Below are 20572 nucleotides of genomic sequence, written 5' to 3'. Positions count from 1 at the left end.
AAGAGCCATAAATCATTTGCTGAAATTTCTTAAGAATTTAGATAATCTATGCAATTTTTTTCTCAATGCAAATCATTTACCGAATGTAACCAAGCACCGATAAAATTATTTGTATTTTGCTAGTGGAAAATCCTAATGTTATTTTCTCACAATTAGCTCTACCCAAAAATATTTTACTAGATACAATTAAGCACCAAAAGAAATATTCTTAAGGACATTCATTTCTTACATTATTCTACGTTAAAAAATATTCTTGAGGACATTCATTTCTTTACATTATTTTGCCCATAAAATGATTTCTCTGAAATCATACATTGCCTTGGAAAAGATTTCCACTGTTAAAGAATTTTTGAACAGTACAAATTCCTCTTCAAGGTGGCTTTCAAATCAACAGGACCAAGAGTACTTGGGAGTGCTGTCTTCTAAAGAGTCAGCCCTTAATATGATCCATCAATGAGATCCTGAACAAACCACGCCAGAACAATGGCAGATGCAGCAACTCTTCTCCTTGAATTTCTTCCTCCTGTTCTTCTTGTTAAATCTAAAATGCCTGGACACGAGCAAACTGTTATAATGTACAATGTACATGTTTGTGCGCCCTCACAAGCTACACTAGCATTAGAAGCATATGTGAGACGCAAGGCTATATATAGTACCTAAGACTGGTTATGAGAAGATCGACACATCAGATATTCTCTTTTATTCAGCTAAAGAGATGACGACAAAAACATCATCAAGGGACCATTTTCTTGGTATTTCTTTGTGCAAAGGATTGATTATGGCACGGTCTGCAGTGGCCAGGCGATAGCCAATCACAATCTCCTGTCTTTGTCGACCCCTAACCATTATTTCATAAAAGCACAACTCTTCCTGGTCATATAGATAGAACTCTGCCGGCCTAATGCACATCTCATTCCCCTGTACAGCACAAGTCATACGTCAAAATATGCAAATCTATCCATGCTCCAGTATAAGAAAGCATTGCCAATTCATGTAAAAGCTCGGGAGAAAATTAATAGAAAGCAATAAAAATTTCTAGAATAGCAAAATTGAGAAATGTGAGCCTTTCTATCAAGACGTCATGTTGTTTCTTCTTTTTTCGGTTTGTTTAAGAGCATTAGGCTTGCATTCCCGATCCCAAGCTCAAATAAGAAAGATGATTGCATCATGTTATTATCTGTTTCCTTTGTACATGCCTAAACCACTTCAAATGAATTTCTCATAGTTTCTAATGCAATTCATGCCTGTAATGAAAAAAATAGTGGAAACTCCAAGTCCACCTAGAAAATTGAAGGTCACGGTGAATGATCCTGGAATATATCTTGCATGTCGTCATAAGTGAAACAATACCACTCTCAATACGTTTGACGTAATCTAGGAGTGATCCCAATAGGAGATAAAATGAAGGCAAATCAATTGTGATAGTTTTGACTAGAAATACGAAGAATAATGATGGCACAAGGGAAGAGAGTATTGGTGAAAGTCAAGACCTCTAAAAGACAAGAGGATGGTCAAAAATGACACGGAATAGGGTAGTGAGAAAAGATCTAAACTCACATGCCTTCACATAAGACATAGCTTTAGATAACACTGAATTGGGAAAAAGAAGGATTCATGTTGTTTGACCCCCGATATTGGGATAAGGTATAGATTACGATGATGATAATGATATTACCAAACTTTAACCAGCATCAGTGTTAGATTAACCATTTTTCTCTAGAAATTCTTTCATGAGAAGACATATATGTGTGTGTGCAGGACAGATACTCTTTAAAAAATATTTTACATGGATATATAAACCCACATCGATATGAGTAGATGTTTTTTTTTAATGGATGGCTATCCTGGTCATTCTGATATGTTCTTTTGAATGGAATCTCAGCACTCTTTACATGATTCTTTTTACCAAATTTAGTAAAACCATAAGTACTTAAAAGCAAGTGAAGGTGTATGAATAGGTACCTCTCCTGCAAAGAGTTCCTCTAGAACCCGATTGATTTGCTTGTCTTCAGCTACCATCGCTAGTGCCATACTCACCAACTCATTTGATAGCACATAATCACTGATTCTGGATACAGAAACCAGATTTCTAGTCCGGGAATCCAGAATCTCACTAATAATTATCGATTTGTCTGAAGCTTGTTGCATTTCACGGATCCAAGAACTGTGAGAGAACCCACCATGACGCAGTGAACTTGATTTTGCCTCTTTAAATGGTAGACGCTTGGACTGCAGTTCAGGGAGGGAATAAGCAACTTTAGCAGTAGTCATGAAAATTTAAAGCAAACTACCAACACATGAGAGACTTCAGATTTTCTTGGGACATTGAGAAAGTAAGAAAAACAATTAAATGAACCTAAAACGCTAACATTTTCAACACTATTCTGCGTAATGCTTGTTAAGAACCATGGCATACAATAGCACCACACCCAAAACATGTAATGGACACAAAATAAGGGAAGCTCAATTTAAGGCTCCTCAAAGTTACAAAGTCTTCAATACTCAAGTCTCTATGATGAATAAACCATATGAGCACAAGACATGCAAAAAAATTATTAGCTTGGCTTGGTCCTTTAACTGCATCCAAAAAATGATGTAAACATGCACACACACACACACAAAACAACATTGAAGGAATCAACGGTTTGCATATTCTTTCTCTACAAATAAGGAGATCAGAATCAGTATTTATGCTTGCTTCAGAACAATAACCATGTCAATCAAAGCTGTAGCTTCTCTTTCTTAGGTTTTCTAGATAAAATGTTAAAAGAAAAAAATTATTGTCAATAAATACTAAACACGGAGGTCATTGGAGTTGGAAATAAATACTTTGTACTAAGAAAGCTTGACGACAGGATAATTTGATGGCATGGTCTTTTGGCTGACACCCAAGCGGTTGTCTAACATTTGGGCTTCTGGGATCAATGAGCATGGTGTAGAAAAGCCTTCTGTAGAAAAAAGATACTTTCCCTTCCTTTATTAACATGTATCTACGAAATATACCTGTCACTATGCAAGCTGTCCAGCTATTTGGGTTCAGCCACACTAATCCTGCTTCACTAGTCCTAGTAATGGTCACTGCTGAACATATTTATTCACATTTGTGAAAATGAAGGTTAAAAGGTATGGTGTCACGATTAGCAAGTCAGGGATGTTGAAGCACACAAACATAAACTCGCATGAAGAACAACATGAGGGAAATTTTTTTCCCAGATTTAGACTAGCAACTTAAGTTTGTACAAGAAAGAGCTTATTAATATTACCTGAATGTCACGGATAAGTAGAAGGGTTGCAAGAGATCGTGAGTCAGAATGCACAATGGAATCCTCCACAGACTCGTCTGCAAGAATTAATATCTGTTTGCTTAGCGTTAGTATTTGACTGCTGAGATAAGCAAATTGCAACACTGCTCAAAACTCATACAATGTACATACAAGAAAAATATGCAATGACTATCCTTCCACAGAAAGAAATGTGCATCCATCAGTAGCTCATAACACTAAATGGGTGGGGGGTAAAGGAGCCAGCTAGCTTAGTTGGTAAAGTCTATGGGTGATAATACCGTAGAACTGCGCTCATTTCCCACCATCACCAAGTTACTGATCTCATTAAAAACAGGCTTACCAATCAAAAAATAAAATTTAAAACACACACGGGTGATGAAGTCAGGCTTTAAGGTGTACCATTGCAGGCCTCAAAAGAGAGGGACCAATATAAGGGGCTGATCCATGGGACAGAGTGATGGACAGGAAGTCATTGTTAGTAGTCTGTCTCTAAGTACGTTTCATCAGTTCAAAACCAGAGATGTCAAAATCAAGATAAAACGAGACAAGACAAACCAAGAGATATTGAGACAATACCCCACTGCCTAGTCCCAAAAACCTTGAGATGAGACCACTTGGCTGGAGTTCATTAATCAGATTTTCTTTTCTTTTACTGTTCACAGTAATTGTCTTGGGAAGCAATTAGCTCCCAAACAAAGGAATTGTCTTGTGGGAAAATAATCCCACAAACAAAGGAAATTGTACAGTACAAAATAACATAAAAAAGGACTAGTTTGGAAAAAAAAATGCGGACCTTCCACTCAAATTGTTCATTTTTTACAGGGATCGATAGGAAATATTTGCATCTGATTGGATTTCATCCAAATAATCAAATGCAGTATACCAATGAACAGGAGCTCTCATATGTTGCGGCTATTTGTAATCCATTATACAAAGAGGCTGCCACCCCATTTGTCTACAACTACTAGTATACTTACGGGATTATACAGAATTGAATGGAGCATCTATGAAGCTATTGCATTATTTATTTATTTATTTTCCTTTTTTTAATAAGTAAAATTGTCATTAGAAGTAGGGGTCTAGATGACCACCTAGAAAACAAAGCTAACAACAAAACAGCCTACTCCAAGGAAATATTACAAACCATATCCCACCTCCCTAGAAAATCCTCAAAAAACACTCCCCAAAACGCCTTGAATATTTCACCCAAAAAAAGAAAAAGAAGACCCATGATTGAAATGAAGACATCCTTCAAGGAGCTCTCATTTCCTTCAAACATAAGGTTATTCCTTTCCTTCCAAAGGCCCCAACAGATCACAAATGGGGTCAACCCCGACAAGATCCTCTTGGATGCAGAAAATGAACAGCCAGGCATTCAACAATATCAAAATCTGGTACACCAAAGGGCAATAAAGTAGAATGTGATCAGCTGTCTCACCACTGTTTTTACAGAGAGAGTATAAATTTGGTAAAGAGAATCCCAACCGAATGATCTGGTCTGAAGTGTAAATTTTTACCCAAAACCGACCAAATGAAATACAGCACTTCTGATGGCACATTAGGCCCCCAAATAGCTGAAAGTGGAAATGGGGAATTACCCATTTCATCGTTTTTCCTCTATTTTCGCTCTTTCGCATTCTCATTGTCTACTATTTTTGTTCCGAGTACTTATCGTTAGACTCTTGACTTCTTCTAGATAAAAACTTGTTATAGATGATGAGATGCATGTCCTTTATCAAAATCAGATGTGGGATCTCACCCCTCTTCCTTCTAGGAAGACCATTGTTGGTTGTTGTTGGATGTACACAATAAAGTATCAACCTGATGGCTCTGTTGATCACCGTAAGCTCAATTGGTAGCTAAAGGGTATACTCAAACTTATGGTACAGACTATTGTGAGACCTTTTCACCTGTTACTCGCCTCAACTCTGTTAGACTTCTTCTATCTATCGCAGTACATTTTAACTAGCCACTTTACCAATTAGACAAAAAATGCATTTCTTCATAGAGATTTACAGGAGGAAGTGTATATGGATTAGTCCTCAGGTTATGTCATTTAAGGGGAAAAACATCTTGTGTGTCGGCTGAAGGTGTTGTATGGACTAAAACACTCTCCACGTGCTTGATTTGACAAATATAGCTCTGTGGTGCTTCAGTATGGTTTTCAACATTCCACTTTTGATCATTCTATATTTACTCGACATTCTGCCTCCGATACTATTGTTCTTATTGTGTATGTGGATGACATTATTGTCACTGGTAGTGACTCTGTTGGTATTGCTCAGTTGAAGATTCATTTGAGTACTCAGTTTCATGCAAAAGACTTGGGCCGACTTTGTTACTTCCTTAGGATTGAGGTTGCAAGTTCCAAGGATACTCACTCTATGCCAACGTAAGTATGTGTTGGACTTATAATCTAAGATAGGCACTCAGGGTTCTCGTCCAGTAAATACTCTCATGGATCCTTCAGTCAAGCTTAATGCTGAACAGGGGGAAGTCTTTTAGGATAATGGGAGGTACAAGCGATTGGTTGGCAAACTCATATATCTCATAGTTACTCATCCTGATATTACTTATGTTGTGGGAGTGGTCAGTCGGTTTATGCATGCCCCTCGACAGCTACATTGGGAAGCTATTTGTCGTATTCTCCGCTATCTGAAAGGTGCTCCTAGAAAGGGTGTCTTATTTTTTCCTTCATCTTCCTTGACTATTTCTAACTACTCTGATGATAACTGGGATGGGAGTCATTCTAATCACTGATCCACTTTTGGTTATTGCACATTTGTTGGTGGAAATCTTGTTACTTGGCATAATAAGAAACAAAACGTTGTGGCTCGTTCTAGTGCTGAAGTTGAATATTGTGCAATGGCCCACACTACTTCTAAGATGTTATGGGTTCATTCTCTTCTTCGTGATATGGGTGTTGATACTCCATTACTTCTACAGATGTATTGTGACAACCAGGCTTCATCTCCATTGCCAACAACCATGTCTTTCATGAGCGAACCAAGCATATCGAAGTTAATTGTCACTTTGTTCAGGATTTACTCATGTGTAAACAGATTGTTACACCCTATGTGAAGTCGAATGATCAGCTGACTGATTTTTTCACTAAGCCCTTATCTCATGTACATTTTTTTTTCTCTATGTACCAAGCTAGGCATCTTTGATATGTATGCTCCAGCTTGAGGGGAAGTGTTAAGAGTTTTTGTTTCTTGGTTCTGTTTTCCAGTGTGCGACAGCCCCTAGGGCAATTTCTATTTTCCTTTGTCGTGCGACAGCCCTATGTGCCTCTTTACTATTTGCGACAGCCCTATGGGCCCTTTTATGTAATGGGGTGGGCCCCCACATACTAGTTTGCTGATTAGTATTTAATATAACTAAAGAGAGGCTGAACCCTACTATGCAAGAGTCTTCGGCTCTCTCTCTCTCTTTCTCTCTGCCCAATCTTTTCTTTCTCCTCTTCTTTTTACTCTAGGCTGTTTTTGTTTTTTACTAGTTGTAAGACAGTGAGAGTCATTTCATAACCAAAAACATGTTTTTTTTAGGCTACTTATCCCTAAAATTCTGATCTTCATGAAATGTATTGGAATGTAGCAAAATGTACAGTTCATTTTGGTAAATGCTTTGGTTTTCCTTGACTAAAACATTTCTCCAAACTAAAATTCTTGACCTTGATTTTGATTAGGGTATGGAGAATTGAATTTGAAAAACACAGAAAAAAGGATTCATGGAAATCTAGAAATCACATCCCCTAGGTAAATATTAACTATTTATCTTACAAGTGAATAAGAAAATAAAAGGGGAAAAAGAAGAAAATCTGGAAGTGTCACACCAAAATCTGTGGAAAGTCAGAATCCAACAAGAGCAATCTCGTTTAGAAGAATCCATACCACATATTTGCACTTGCATCTATTACAAGCACAGGATCTAGCACTACATGAAACATATTTCACTCGAGATGAGATATCCTACTACATACTCATTTTCTTAAACATTTCAAGCAGGCAAAGAGTATAGTGATAGAAACACCCTTAAGCACACAAGAATGAGCAGTCAAATAAGATTAACTATATAAATAGATAGATAGATATAGTAATGAAGAAGAAACTAACTTCATTATCTTCAGGAAGAGATGATGGACACTCACAGAATCAAATGTCTCCAAAGGAAGACTCTCTAAATGCCGTCGAATAACAGCATTTCCCTCTCTATGGACAAGCCTTATGTTCACCAATCCCAAAAGATCAAGTCCACCATCAATTAGCTTCTTCTCTCTTTCTTTTTCGGGAACCTCATTAAACATCCACAGTTCTGAACCTGGTGCCAAGAATAACTCTAGTACCTGAAAAATGAAATTGGAGAAGCAAAAAAATCAAGTAAGAGAATGAAACGTCTTCTCTTCATTGGTGAAGAATGCCCATAGAGACTGAAATTTCTCCAGTAACAGGAATGAAACATCATAATAGAGATCAAGAACTGCTCAATCTCCAAGAAAGAGAGAGACGAAGAAGCTGAAAATAAGAAATGCGAAATGAAAGTTGAATTAAGTTACTGAGAAAATGACCGAAAGCTCATGATAAATTAGTAATTTGGAAGGTGTTTGATAGCAAGGAAATAAGAGGGGTTCAAGAAACTCTGTCTCTGTAATCATGGAAAGTGGAAAACGTGTTGTTTTATTTACATATCGTTTTTCCTGCACGCATTATACCGTGCATTTCTTAAAGAAATTGTTTTCAATCTCAGCTATTGATGAAGGTAAGGCCTCTTAAAGGCCAAGCATTGTGAATGCACCTTTCCTTGTCCACTGCTCCACATGCAGAGAAACAGAAGACATCTACACAACAAAAAAAAAGGCACACCTTTCCATATGCTTTCATTTCTTGCACCAAACACCCCCTTAAGTGTATAAAGGGAACTATTATCAGAACTACACAAACGACTTCAATGTGATACTAAAGGATCTGAAATATGTACAATCAAATTACCATGATCATATCATCAATGTCGCGACGCCACCCACAGAACAGTATCTTCTCTGGATATTTTGGAGGGCTAAAAAGATTGGGAAAATTTGCCTTGCGTACCTGCAGCATGGAGCGGGCATGAATGAGATATGAGAAACATTTCTGAGTTCTCCAGGTTTTGCAGACCATTTTAGTTTTTTCCCATATCATACCCAAAAAGGTGATCCTACAAGATTAGTCATCCATTCTTTGCAGTAATAATTCAACAACTAAAAGTTTTCATCTCCCAAAACAGTTCCAAGAATCAATTAACAGACAAGAGACCATGGAGGCTGACTATGGAAGAAAATCTGACTATCCCCTAGATTTGGTACCTTTGGCAATCTTCAGGAAAGATAGCAGAGGCACAAAGCAATTTCCATCAACATAATAAAGGTACATGAAAAAGCATGACAAAATCTGGACGAAAGCTACATGAAAAAGGAGATGTTTCCGATGGAAACCTACAACAAACCAATGGTCGAAAAGTGAGATAATTCAAAGTGTTGAAGACAACAGAGAGCAATGCATATCAGAATGGATTGTTTGTAGATGAGATCTCTAATATCTTCAATTTAGCTGATTTGCATGAGTGCCATGGGAGTGATGATTCACCAAAATGAGTTATCTTGAATTGAGTGGGACAGGCGCAGCTGGAACCCTGAAAAACAGAGTCCCAAGAAACCAACAACCTTCAAAGAGACGCATATCATGGGGGAGATCAAATGGAAAGAAGCTTCAACATTCAAAAGAGTATAATCAAGGCGTAAAACATTGCAAAAGCTGAATATATTGCAATGTCTCATGTTGTTTCTGAACTGACACAGATATGATCTCTCATGAAAGAATTGGGATTCAAAGTTGAACCACCTTTGAAGTTATACCCCGATAATTAGGCAGCCTCACATAAGAGATATATTGTTATTTTGTTCGAGAGAAGGTGATAAGTAAATAAGTACCCACTCCATTCATTCGATTACAAAATCAGCTAGTTGATGTCTTCACAAAAGCAGTCTACTTTAGTTGGTTGGAATTCATTTGTTCCAAGCTGGTATCCATGATATCTATACTCCAGCTTGAGGGGGGGTGTTGAGATGTATGTTATGTTTACCTTATGTGATATAGAGTTGATATGCATGATGTACACCATATCATGTCGAAGTTTAAGTGAAAGGTATTGATATCCTTCACTTAATCTTTTACTAATATAAAAGGTTAGATAGGAGTATGCATTTTTGTTTTAGAAAATTGATGCTTGAGTTAAATAGTTTCAAGTCTTGCATGATCCATCTTTAACTCATCCAAGTCAACTCGAGATCAAAATGTCAGATGATATGTACACAAAATCCAATACCTAAAAAAAAAAGATTCAAAATGTTGTGCCATTTCAGAATGCTTGGGAAGAACATTCCAGTTTTAGCTGAAACAGACACGAAAGACTCCAAAACATTCAATATTTCAGATTGTCTCAAAATTTGTGGAATGTTTCAATTGAGACCATTTCAATTATTCTCCTTATCAAAACATTGCCTTGAAATAATATTTTAAACCTTGCTTCGAACCATGTCCAAAAAGAGTCGATAAAAGATGGTGACAGCCCTGGAGATATCGTCGCTTATTTGATTAACTGAGGTATATATTCAAGTTATCGTGTTAATCTCTCTTTGAGTATATCCTGCCAGGCTCCAAGACTTGGGGTGTGTTCGATAACTGCTTGTTGCGTGTGAGAGTCCTCAACTAGTGAAAGTTCAAGAGTTCAACTTTTGAGAGTAAAACTATCAAAATTCCTACTCTCGTGGTGAACTAACTCTTTTCAAACAAACCCTTGGTGTTTTTGTTTTTTACACTAGCACTATTCTTCGTCATTTTTTAATACTATTTTGTTGATTGTAGTTAAGAAGAACTTCAAATCTCAAATTACAACAAAGAACCTTCAAAATCCACACAAACAAACACCCATGCCGACACAAGACGAGTATGGATATGATATCCATGTCACATATGGCTCGTCAATATTCAAATATTACTTCTAAAAATATTAACAATAAAGTATGGTTCCTGTACTCGGTTTCGAAGCCAAACAAGTTTTGACACCTAAATCATAAGCAAGGCAATGCAAGGGTAACATAGGTGACATCCCTTAACAATCCGAGATGCTACAAAGTCTTAAAAAACTAATACAATCCAATTCAATACATACAAATTGCTACAGATGAAGCACCAAACAATAGGACAAGGAAACCTATCAGCTATTTGTAGCATCTCTCTGTGGTCTAGACATGCTACAAGACCAAGTCAATACAGATATTTCAACAGAAACAAACAGATTTCGAAATTTGTACACCACTAGCAGGACCATCACAACATGAGGATGTTGTGTGCAACTGGTATATCCCCGATTTAACTACATAAAACAAGTTTTCCATTGAAACGCTTAAAAGGTAGAAAAGCTTACACATGCATTTTCCCTAATCAGTAATAAATAACATCGAGTAAAAATCATGTGGAGTGTTGTTCCCACGTCCTAGGTTCAAACCCCTTTGAATCGAACTTCACTTTGCTAACCACTAACCTTTACCCATCAAAATAAAAAAGAACATCTCGTAAAAATCGTTAGTTAAGAGGGTAACAACAACATCTGACCTCAGGTAAAGGGCCAGGAGTATAGGTATCGTCATCCTCAGCTATAACAAGGACTTCATCACCTTCTTTTAGAACATAATCATCATCTGGATTTAAGATTATTTTTCCACCATTTGAAGCAACTTTTACTCCACAAGGTACCGCATTAGGGAATGAAATCAGCACATCTTCAAAGCGTAGACCATCCAATTGATCCCACCTTTTGATATAAAACTCTGCATTCTCAAACCCTAAAATGTCCTCCCATATCTGCATAAAAAGCGAATGAAACTGAGGGCTGTCATTTATTCCATGCAAAAATACAAATGAAACAGATATAAGGGAAAACAGAAAAAGGATGAGAGGAAATCTTGATTTCTAAGTCTATCAATTTGCAACAACTCCCATCAAAACAACTCATTTACAAACCTGTGCAAGGCCAGGTTGGAGAGCACATTGTATCATCAATCGCCCAATCACATCATGAGCAACTACAGTCTCAATGATTTCTCCTCCAACAAGCTTCACTAAAGGTTCATTGTCAAGATCACTCATCTCCACGACAACATGGCCACTCAGACCCTCTTTTACTCCAGTGAGACTCAGCACAACCCTCAGAGCATGAGCATCACTCTTGACAAAAAAAAGCAGTACAAGATTATAAGAACCACATTTGGTCCAAGAAGTACACATAAAAGGCCAATGATCATCACTAAGATTAAAAATGAAAACTAACTTGGTCTGCATTTTCATCAGATGCCAATACAATGATGGCGCGTGCCTTCGAAACAGAAACCTGTAAACAATCAAAGAGAAGTCCATACAGGTGACGAATATCTGATCAATTAGAAAATGATACTAGATGGATACAATAGCAATTAAGGCCAAATTTAAAATATGTTCGTTCATCAAGTGTACCTTTTTCAAGTCAGCTAGTATGAGAGGACTGCCACTTCTGCATATGACAGAGGTCCCCATAAAGTCAAACTCGAGCTTTGCTATGTCCATCTCCATTTCTTCCTTGTCTCTTTCTGCAAGCACCACAACTACACCACCACCGAGGCTCTTATTTGCTATTGCTAACTGCTTCAGAAGTGACCCCTGTTGTCAAAGGAATAAGAAACAAAACATCCTGTCATTTTTCTCTCTTTTGGGTACATAAGCTGATACAGACTGATGGCTTCGAGGTAGGAATAGAAATCTTCTTCCTTCAGCAGAATAAAAGCTGATAAATTCCCCGACGCCAAATGCAATGGGTAAATCATAAACTCTAGTGAAGGATGCAATGAAAGAGAGTAATGTAAAGACCATAATCACTAGAACATCGATACATAGATCCAATATTCAATAAAAGTGAAGTAGATCTGGAAATTTCAAACACGAGGTAGATGCAAGACACTCTATAGGAATATGTCTCCTCCATGAGGAACAGTTTAAAAATATCATTACACCAAAGAGCTTCGTAGGAAAACCTAATTACTTATTTACCATGACATTAAAAGTCCTTACCTAGCCTACTCAGTGAGGTGGCCAACCTGTTAATGTCCATTATACGATTCCATCATCTAAAAGATGCATTGCTCGATTATAGACATTGTCACAATCCCGCCGGTGCGCCTACCCAGGACAAGAAAAGGGTTATTGAGACCGAGGGGTCGAAATGGAGTCATCTTACGCGCTAGATGGAATGACAGGGGGAGTTGTGAGTTTAATCCCACATCCGTGGGGTAAGCATTCGGAGCATGGGCTATAAGGGAAAATTTGGCCCTATCATATAGGATGCATTTTAAAGTCGTGCCCAAAGCGGATAATATCCTACAAGTATTGGCCAGGGGTGCTACAAATGGTATCAAAGCCAAGGGCGACTCATCCTACTGGGTGAGGAAAATGTCACGATCCCGCCGATGCACCTACCCAAGACCGAAGGATCATAGTGGTAGTTGGGACTGAAGGATCAAAGTGGACCTATCATATGATCTGGATGGTATGGCAAAGGGAGTTATGAGTTTAGTCCCACATGGGTGGGGTAGACATTCAAAGCGTAGGCCATGGGGGAAAACTTGACCCTATCATGTAGGACAAATTTTAAAGCCATGCGAACTTCGACCCAAAGCGGATAATATCCTACAAGTGTGGGTCAGGGGCATTACAAACATATATTCCATAATTTTCTAGGTGAGTTTCATTTTCACCTTTGCCTACAGAAAAAATGTGTTCACATCAATATTCACAGATTCTCCTCTCTAACGTTTTATATTAATAAAAGATTAGGTGAAGGACATAAATTCGCTTCACTTAAACCTAGACATGATATGATGTACTGCATGTGTATCCAACACTATACACATACAGTAAACATATTGTTCAACACTCGCCCTCAAACTGGAGTATATCATGGATATTCATCTTGGAACATTTCAAAATCAAACTGATTAGAGCAGATTATTTATACGAAGACATCAGCAAGCAGATTTTGTGATCAGATGAATGGAGTTGTTACTACTTCCAAGGTTTAAAATCCTTTTTTGACGAAATATTTAAGATAGACAAACTGAAGCATTCCCTAAACATTCAATGTTTCATGGTCAATGTTTCACTTTGGTCTCAACCAAAAAATTATGAGATGGTACAAAACTTTAAACAATGACTACGTTGACCATCACCTTCTCTTTAAAAAAATGACAATCTATCTCAATGTGCTTTGTTCTTCACGAAAGAAGGGATTATTAGCAAAATGTGAGGCTGCCTGATTATTATAGTACAACTTCAAACGTGTTTCAACTTTGAATCAAAATTCTTCCATCAGAGATCGTAGTCACGTTGGATCATAGACAGTTCTTACTTTTCTATGTGACTAAGTTTACTTCCAACAAACGTGCAATAGAGCAACCACCTGGATATGTTGCTCGGGGGGACTCCACTTATGACCATAAAAAATCAATCCCAAGCTTGTTTGATGAATTTTGAAAGGTGGTGGTGGACCATTGTCTTCACAGAAATCAGGCTAGTCCTTGTGTTTGCTCACCATAGTGACAGGTTAAATTGTTCTAGTAGTATGTGTGGATGACATCATAATTACTAGGAGTAAACAACTGAGAATAGAGAAGTTGAAAAGCCATTGAAGAAAACATTTTCACACCAAGGATCTTGGTAAACTGAGATACTTTCTAAGCATTGAGGTGGCGAGATCAAAGATTGGCATCAACTAGTCTCAATGAAAATATGTTCTTGATTTGTTGAAGGAAATCAGTTTACTTGGCTCTAGACCAACTGATACTCATATGGATCCAAATCAGAATTTAGTTGCTAACCAAGGAGTTAAATCTTAAATCCATAGAGGTGTCATTGTAAAATAAGCATAGACATATCATATGAAGTAAATGTAGCAATCGAATACATGCATTCACCATGTCAGTCATATATGAATGTCATCAGAATTCAAAAAGTTCTCTAGACCATGGATTGTTATACAAGCAAATGGTTATCTAAGAGTAGAAGGATGTTCCAATTTTGACAGGGCTGGATCTCCATCTGATAAGAAATCAACTTCTAGTTATTGCACTTTTGTTGGGGGAAATTTAATCACTTGGAGAAGTAAGAAACAAACTGTTGTGACAAGGTCAAGTATGTAAACAAAGTACAAAGCTATGGCTCATATCACATGCAACTTCCTCGGTTAAAAACTCTTACTCAAACAATGGGTTTTAGGGTGGCTAAACTACGAAGTTATGCTGTGCTAATCAGGCAGCATCTCACATTGCCAACAATCCAATATTTCATGAGAGAACTAAGAATGTAAAGGTTGATTGCCACTTCATTCGTGATAAGGTGTTGAATTAGAAGATTACTACCCCTTATGTTTTGTGAATAATTTGGCAAACATATATACAAAGACATCGAGACATAGCTTGATGGTCAGAATTCATCATGGACCGAACATTAGAAATATCTATGTTCCAACATGAGGGGGAGTGTTATAATAATTTATTTTAGCAACTCTATTTAAATAAGGGTATAATAGTTTTTTATAGTTATTTACTGAAGTCGGGAACATGTTAGTATCATTACAAATGAAATAATATATATTGAGGAAATTAGTCGTGGGTAACACTTAAGCAACCCTCATTCCCTTTCACTCCTTGATCCCGTCTTCCTTCCTCTCATCTTCTCATTCTTTTTTGGTCAATCTTCTCTATTTTATTTTTTCCTTTTCTATGAAACCATAAATATCAAGCAACAAAACTATCATATAGTAGTTTGTGCAATCTTATGCATAACTATTGTACTCATAAATAGGTTTTATTGTAATTTATGGGTTTTGTTAACGTGTGCCCTAAGGGCACACGTTAAAGTGCAATAAATACACCTTGGGAATAAGCATCTGGGGTATTCTAGTAACAAGATTTTTCCTGAGGGCATTTCGGTGCGAAATTCAATTTTCTAGGTGTATTTATTGCACTTTTAACGTGTGCCCTGGGGTATTCTAGTAACAAGATTTTTCCTGAGGACATTTTCGGTACGAAATTCAATTTTCCAGGTGTAGTTGTTGCACTTTTAACGTGTGCCCTTAGGGCACACATTAACAAGACCCGTAATTTATTAGTCTCCAAAGTTTGCAAAAAAGGTTGGTTAACCAAGGAAAACTAGCTTCTCTTGCAAACTTCAAAACATAAATGTCCTTCTAATTACAATGACAAAATAGCATATTTTAACAAATGAGGTGGTTATTAAACATTGGAATCTTCAAGAGTTTTTTTTTGGTGAAGTGTCCTCTTCAACAAACTTGATTTTAGTGGGAAAAAAATTAGATATTGAATCCAATGATATAATAGTAGGTAAGTCATCTGGAATCTCTCTGTATATGAAAAGGAAAAAAACAGTATCATTTAGGAAGCATTTATTTCACAAAACATTTACTAAAGAGCTCTCTTGTAGAATAAACTTCAGGGTGTGTATTCATCTGATATTATCAAGAATTTTTTATCAATGATACCATGGAAATTTAGGAGTCTTTGGTTTGATAATGAAGTCGTTCTCATTGGAGAGAACAACTCTGGTGGTTCCTCCTTTAATTCTAAGTTACTTCACTTCCTGTAGGTGAAAGAATTTGAAACTCCATATCATAAGAAATGAAATGGCAGTCCCTAGCATGATATCCATGATCATTACAAAAAAGCAAATTCAATTTATCATCAACAAAGAAGAGGTATTAGTTAAAATTGGAGAATTAAATCAGCAAGGCAAAAAGAGACAGAAAGAAAAACTACAAAAGCTTCTTCGTGTCACTATATAACCCTCCTACAAAAAAATCACTGATAACCATAAATTAAGGAAGACCTACATTTATGAAACAATTTTTCAGATATTTGAACCATGCAGAAAATGAAAATTTTTATCAAAGAAGTTGATTAATGAGGCAGGCTCCAGTCGCACATGGGTGTGCAAGATTGATTAACCAAGTTAGAGAAATAAATTGAGTTTCTAGTACAAATTAAATACAAAAAAGATGGATAAGAATCCCAAAGAAAATAGCTTAGAATATCTAAATTAAAGTTCAAAATCCTCCATTTAAAATGAGAAATTGTGAATAAGACCAAGGACCCAAATTTAGGGTACACCATTTTCTAATAAAATTTTAATTAAGAAAAAAAAACCAAAATCCAAAGTACTAATGTAAATTACCAATTTGTCACTCCATCCAAGAATTAGTATGTGATTCCTCTCAATGACTTCACTCTTCCCTTTCCGCAATGAATCCACCTTCTCTGAGATAGCATCGGAAACAAGCCCAAGCATCATTGCAAATATCAGCATACCTCCTGAACTTATGGATACAGAGACAATCCTTGGCCCAATGCCAGACATCTCCGCATGATTTCCTGAGTCTGCTACGAATGTCCATGAAAGCCAAAGAGCCTCAGAAAGGCTTCCATCAATGACAGCATACAATGCCAATCCACCGAATCCAATAAGAAGTATAGTAGCAAAGAGAAGTGCAAGAAGCTTGGCATACGGGTACACAGAGAAGAACACATCAACCGTATATGCAATTCTTTTCTTCAAGGGAACCTCCTCCTCAGTATTTTTTGTCCTCTTTGAGAGGGTCTTTATTCGAGGAAGATAGTCAAGATATTTGAACAATAAGAATGGTATCATGAGCATCAACACCACCGTATAAAGGGCAACAGTTCTACTATTAGCATCGCCAAAATATAGAAGGGAACTATTATCTTCACGTTGCAAAATGTCAATGTTGTTATTTAGAGCAACACTGTTTCCATTACACAATCTACGAAGGTTAGTAATTTCTCCCTGCAAGCAAAATAGATTCAGTTACAAAACGGTATCTGCTAAAAACTACCTAATTCTTTTGCAACTTAGGCCCTGCTTGGTATGGTGCACAACATTTGCAAATGCAAATAATTTTCTGAAATGATGCTTGGTTACACAGTGCAAATGATTTGCATTGCAAAAAATTTGCATAGAGCACCTAAATTCTTAAGAAATTTCAGCAAATGATTTGCAGTACAAAAAGTACCTCAAATCATTTGCAAAATTATTCCACTCCAACCTATGCATATCAAAATGACTAAAATACCCCTTATCAAATAAATTAATGAAATTACAAAAATACCCTCAATATTTGTTACTGCAGTATGCACATAAATTTACAAAAAAAAATACCCCTCATCCAAATTGCATATTGAAATTACAAAAATACCCCTTATCAAAGATATTTTTAAATTACAAAATAATTCTCCTTACTTGCTACAATAACATGCATATAAATTCACAAAAAATACATATCATCAAAGATACATTATTTGTATATGAAAATTACAAAAATACCTCTTATCAATGTTATTACAAAAATATCCCTTATCATAGAGGTATTTTTGAAAATTCATATGCATGTTATTGTAACAAGTATTGAAGGTATTTTTGTAATTTGAACAGTTTCTTTGATGATTATTATTTTTGAAATTCCAATATGCAAGTTACCATACCTTTGATATGGATATTTTTTGTAAATTCATGTGTATGTTTATGTAACAAGTATTTTTGATAATTTTTCAACAAAAATTAATGTAACAAGTATTGAGTGTGTTTTTGTAATTTGGATAACTTTGATATGGTGGAATAAGTTAAAGTTGTTTCCATGTTTCATTTTACAAGAAATCATTGCAATACAACCATCAATCAAACACAAAAAATATATAATTTCGCAAGAGATTTTCCCACGTACCAAGCAGGGCCTTAAAATCTGAAACAAAATCGAATCAAGGAACCAAGCCCAAATTTAATTTCCTAGAAAGGATAAAAGTGACACCTGGAGTTCTGTACGCTTCATTTGCAGATAAGCTGCCAATAATACAGATAATGTACAGGTGATCATGAGCTGAAACGGAAAGAAAGCGAAGAAAACATGTTCAAAGCTAGTAAAAACTGAAACCAAAAACACGAGTCTCAAGCTGAAAAACTAAACCAAACAAGGATCCATTTTAGGAACTTAAGAACAAACCAAATAAACAATCGAAGTGCTGTCGAATCGCCAATTCCTTCTAACAGCAGATGGAGTTGTCGTTGTTGAAGAAGAAGAAGAAGAATGATTCAACAACCGAACTGATTTCTTTACTTCTTCGACCCTCAATTTATCCTTCGAAATCGGTAAAGCTGGAGAAACAACTTGATCAACGCTATCAGGAACTTGAATTCGTAAACCATCAGAATTAGTAAGAATCTTCTGAGCACAACGAACAGGTAAAGGAGGCAATTCGAGCTTCGACGACTTAGCCGCCTTAACCCTAACACGATTCCGAGCTGTATGCGGGCCGAGGAATGACGGATAGTACCAGTCCCGATCAGAAATTCCGCCATTACTGTTCTCCATTCGATCATCATCGTTCGAAGTTCCTTCGACAAGGAATCGATGAGCCGATGGAGGAGAAGTAGAGATGCGACGTACGGAAGAGAACAGTGGAGTGGAGGAAGCAATGGAGTTTCGAGAATCGTGGGAAATCGTTCTGGATTTCTTGAGAAGAGGTCGTCTTTCAGGTTTGTTAGGGTTAGGGTTTGAATCTCCATCACTCTTAGGCATTTTGCGGAGTGGAGAGTGACAGGTAGAGAGACTGGTTTTATTTACTGTGTCATCCTCCTTTGAAGGTGTGATGATCTCTGGAGCGAGAATCCATGGAGGAGAGATCTGAGCTTTTGGAGTTTCGAACAATTGGAGAAGTTAGGGTTTTTTTTTTTCGCAGATTATAAGCTGAAGATGACGATGGTTTATTCTGTCTGTTTGTTTCAGTTTTTTATAGTTTAGTTTATTATTAATTTGTTAGTGGTTTTCTTGGTCGGATGGGTGAGATGGTGTCTTTTCGGGCAGAATGAATGATGACGACAATATGTCGGATCACCGCGTGAATTTGAGATGAACGTGATATTCACGTGCATTATTAAGTAATGAAATTGCTCATTTCTCTAACAGCACACCAATATAAGTAAGTAAAATAAAATCAGCTAACGAAGAAAATTATAAAATAAGTGGAGAAATTAAAAAAGGGACGACTAGTTGCACACCATCCATTACCAATTGCATTCCATCACTTAAAAACTCCCCTTCATTTGGATGATTACCCTCCACATACAAAAATATTAAAAAAGAGTCTTGATAATCTGACACCCACCTCTAACATATACCCCATCATAGAATCGTAGATCATTTGTCTTAAGATACATAAGAAAAAGATTTATGGTTTTACATATCCCGAGATAAATGATCTACAATTCTGTGATGAGGCGTCAAAATATCATTATTCATTAAAAAAAATTGTTCTTCCTCAACTTTTCTCATAAAAATTATTGTTAGTTTAATAATTTTTCTTAAGAAAACTTTGTCGTTTCGAAATGAAGTTCAAAAAGTTACTTTCTCTTGAAATACACAGGTTTATATTAATTTATAAACAAAGATTAAAAAATCAATTCTTTAATTAAGTTAGAGTCAAAAAGAACACTGAGCAAAATCAATCGTAAAGTATGAGCAAAGCGGAGAATACAAAATTATAAGTTAAAATAAAGGTTAAATCCTAAAAAGTTATCTATTGAAGTGCAAGCAATAAGTTAAAATAGAAGTTATATAAAAATAAATAAAGAATTTTTTAAGATTGGTGTGCAATCAACAAGTAGTGGCGTACAACTAGTTGGTCCTATTAAAATGGATAACATGTGTGATGGTACTATGTAGCATCATGAGCATTGATTGTCCATCGACTACTTTCAACATGATCTTAGCACTTGACTCAATCTCTAGAGTCGAACCTTAGAGAGAAATCATCGAGTTTTTCAGGGCATTGGATTCTTACCAATGTTTACGTTATTCAAGTTGTACCTTCAATTTCTTTCTTGGTCACTTGTATCATGTTGCTAGTTCTTTAAGAAATTCGAAAGCTTTTCTTATGTAAGTAGATTATGCAAATCAACTAACCTCTTCAAAAAAAAAAAAAAAAAGGATAAAATGAAGGTCGTGGTTATCCGCACCCCAAATACCATACTTATTTTAATAATCTGGATATAGAATGGTGTCACGTTCATATAGAATAAGAACAATGCCTATGTGGCATCTTCTGGTAGAAGAAAGGAGGACCACCAATACATGTCAACAAG

General features: G+C 36.4%; 1 protein-coding gene across 4 annotated transcripts; it reads right to left on the bottom strand.

Annotated features, from left to right (window-relative positions):
* Nucleotides 1-152: 152 nt before the first annotated feature.
* On the bottom strand, nt 153-19265 carry LOC147406479 (ion channel protein). Of its 4 annotated transcripts, XM_086434539.1 has the most exons (13): nt 18435-19258; nt 18243-18311; nt 16595-17224; nt 11831-12013; nt 11649-11708; nt 11342-11545; nt 10934-11182; nt 8273-8371; nt 7435-7629; nt 3264-3356; nt 1963-2229; nt 657-918; nt 153-550 (listed from the first exon to the last, which is right to left on the bottom strand). In XM_086434539.1, exons 1-12 carry the CDS (start codon nt 19008-19010, stop codon nt 700-702), a joined length of 2844 nt encoding a protein of 947 aa, XP_086290665.1. In that variant the 5' UTR covers nt 19011-19258; the 3' UTR covers nt 153-550; nt 657-699. The 4 variants fall into 4 exon arrangements, with proteins under 4 accessions (XP_086290665.1, XP_086290666.1, XP_086290667.1 ...); XM_086434540.1 differs by lacking the exon at nt 8273-8371 and having other exon boundaries at nt 18435-19260; XM_086434541.1 differs by lacking the exons at nt 153-550; nt 657-918 and having other exon boundaries at nt 1976-2229; nt 3264-3340; nt 18435-19263.
* Nucleotides 19266-20572: the final 1307 nt, after the last annotated feature.

Source organism: Akebia trifoliata, chromosome 3 (assembly GCF_017979445.1).
Source record: "Akebia trifoliata isolate Shusen 1 chromosome 3, ASM1797944v1, whole genome shotgun sequence".
Taxonomy (NCBI): Eukaryota; Viridiplantae; Streptophyta; class Magnoliopsida; order Ranunculales; family Lardizabalaceae; genus Akebia; species Akebia trifoliata.
The sequence above is the reverse complement of the archived record's forward strand: the minus strand, read 5'-3'. Positions and strand labels throughout refer to the sequence as shown.

Excerpts from the sequence above, each read along its gene's own strand:
- LOC147406479 (XM_086434539.1), bottom strand. The coding sequence starts at position 19,010 with ATGCCTAAGAGTGATGGAGATTCAAACCCTAACCCTAACAAACCTGAA. Across the intron at positions 18,312-18,434 it reads GCACTTCGATTGTTTATTTG|CTCATGATCACCTGTACATT; the intron begins GTTTGTTCTTAA and ends TTTCCGTTTCAG. Across the intron at positions 11,546-11,648 it reads CTGATGAAAATGCAGACCAA|AGTGATGCTCATGCTCTGAG; the intron begins GTTAGTTTTCAT and ends TTTTTTGTCAAG.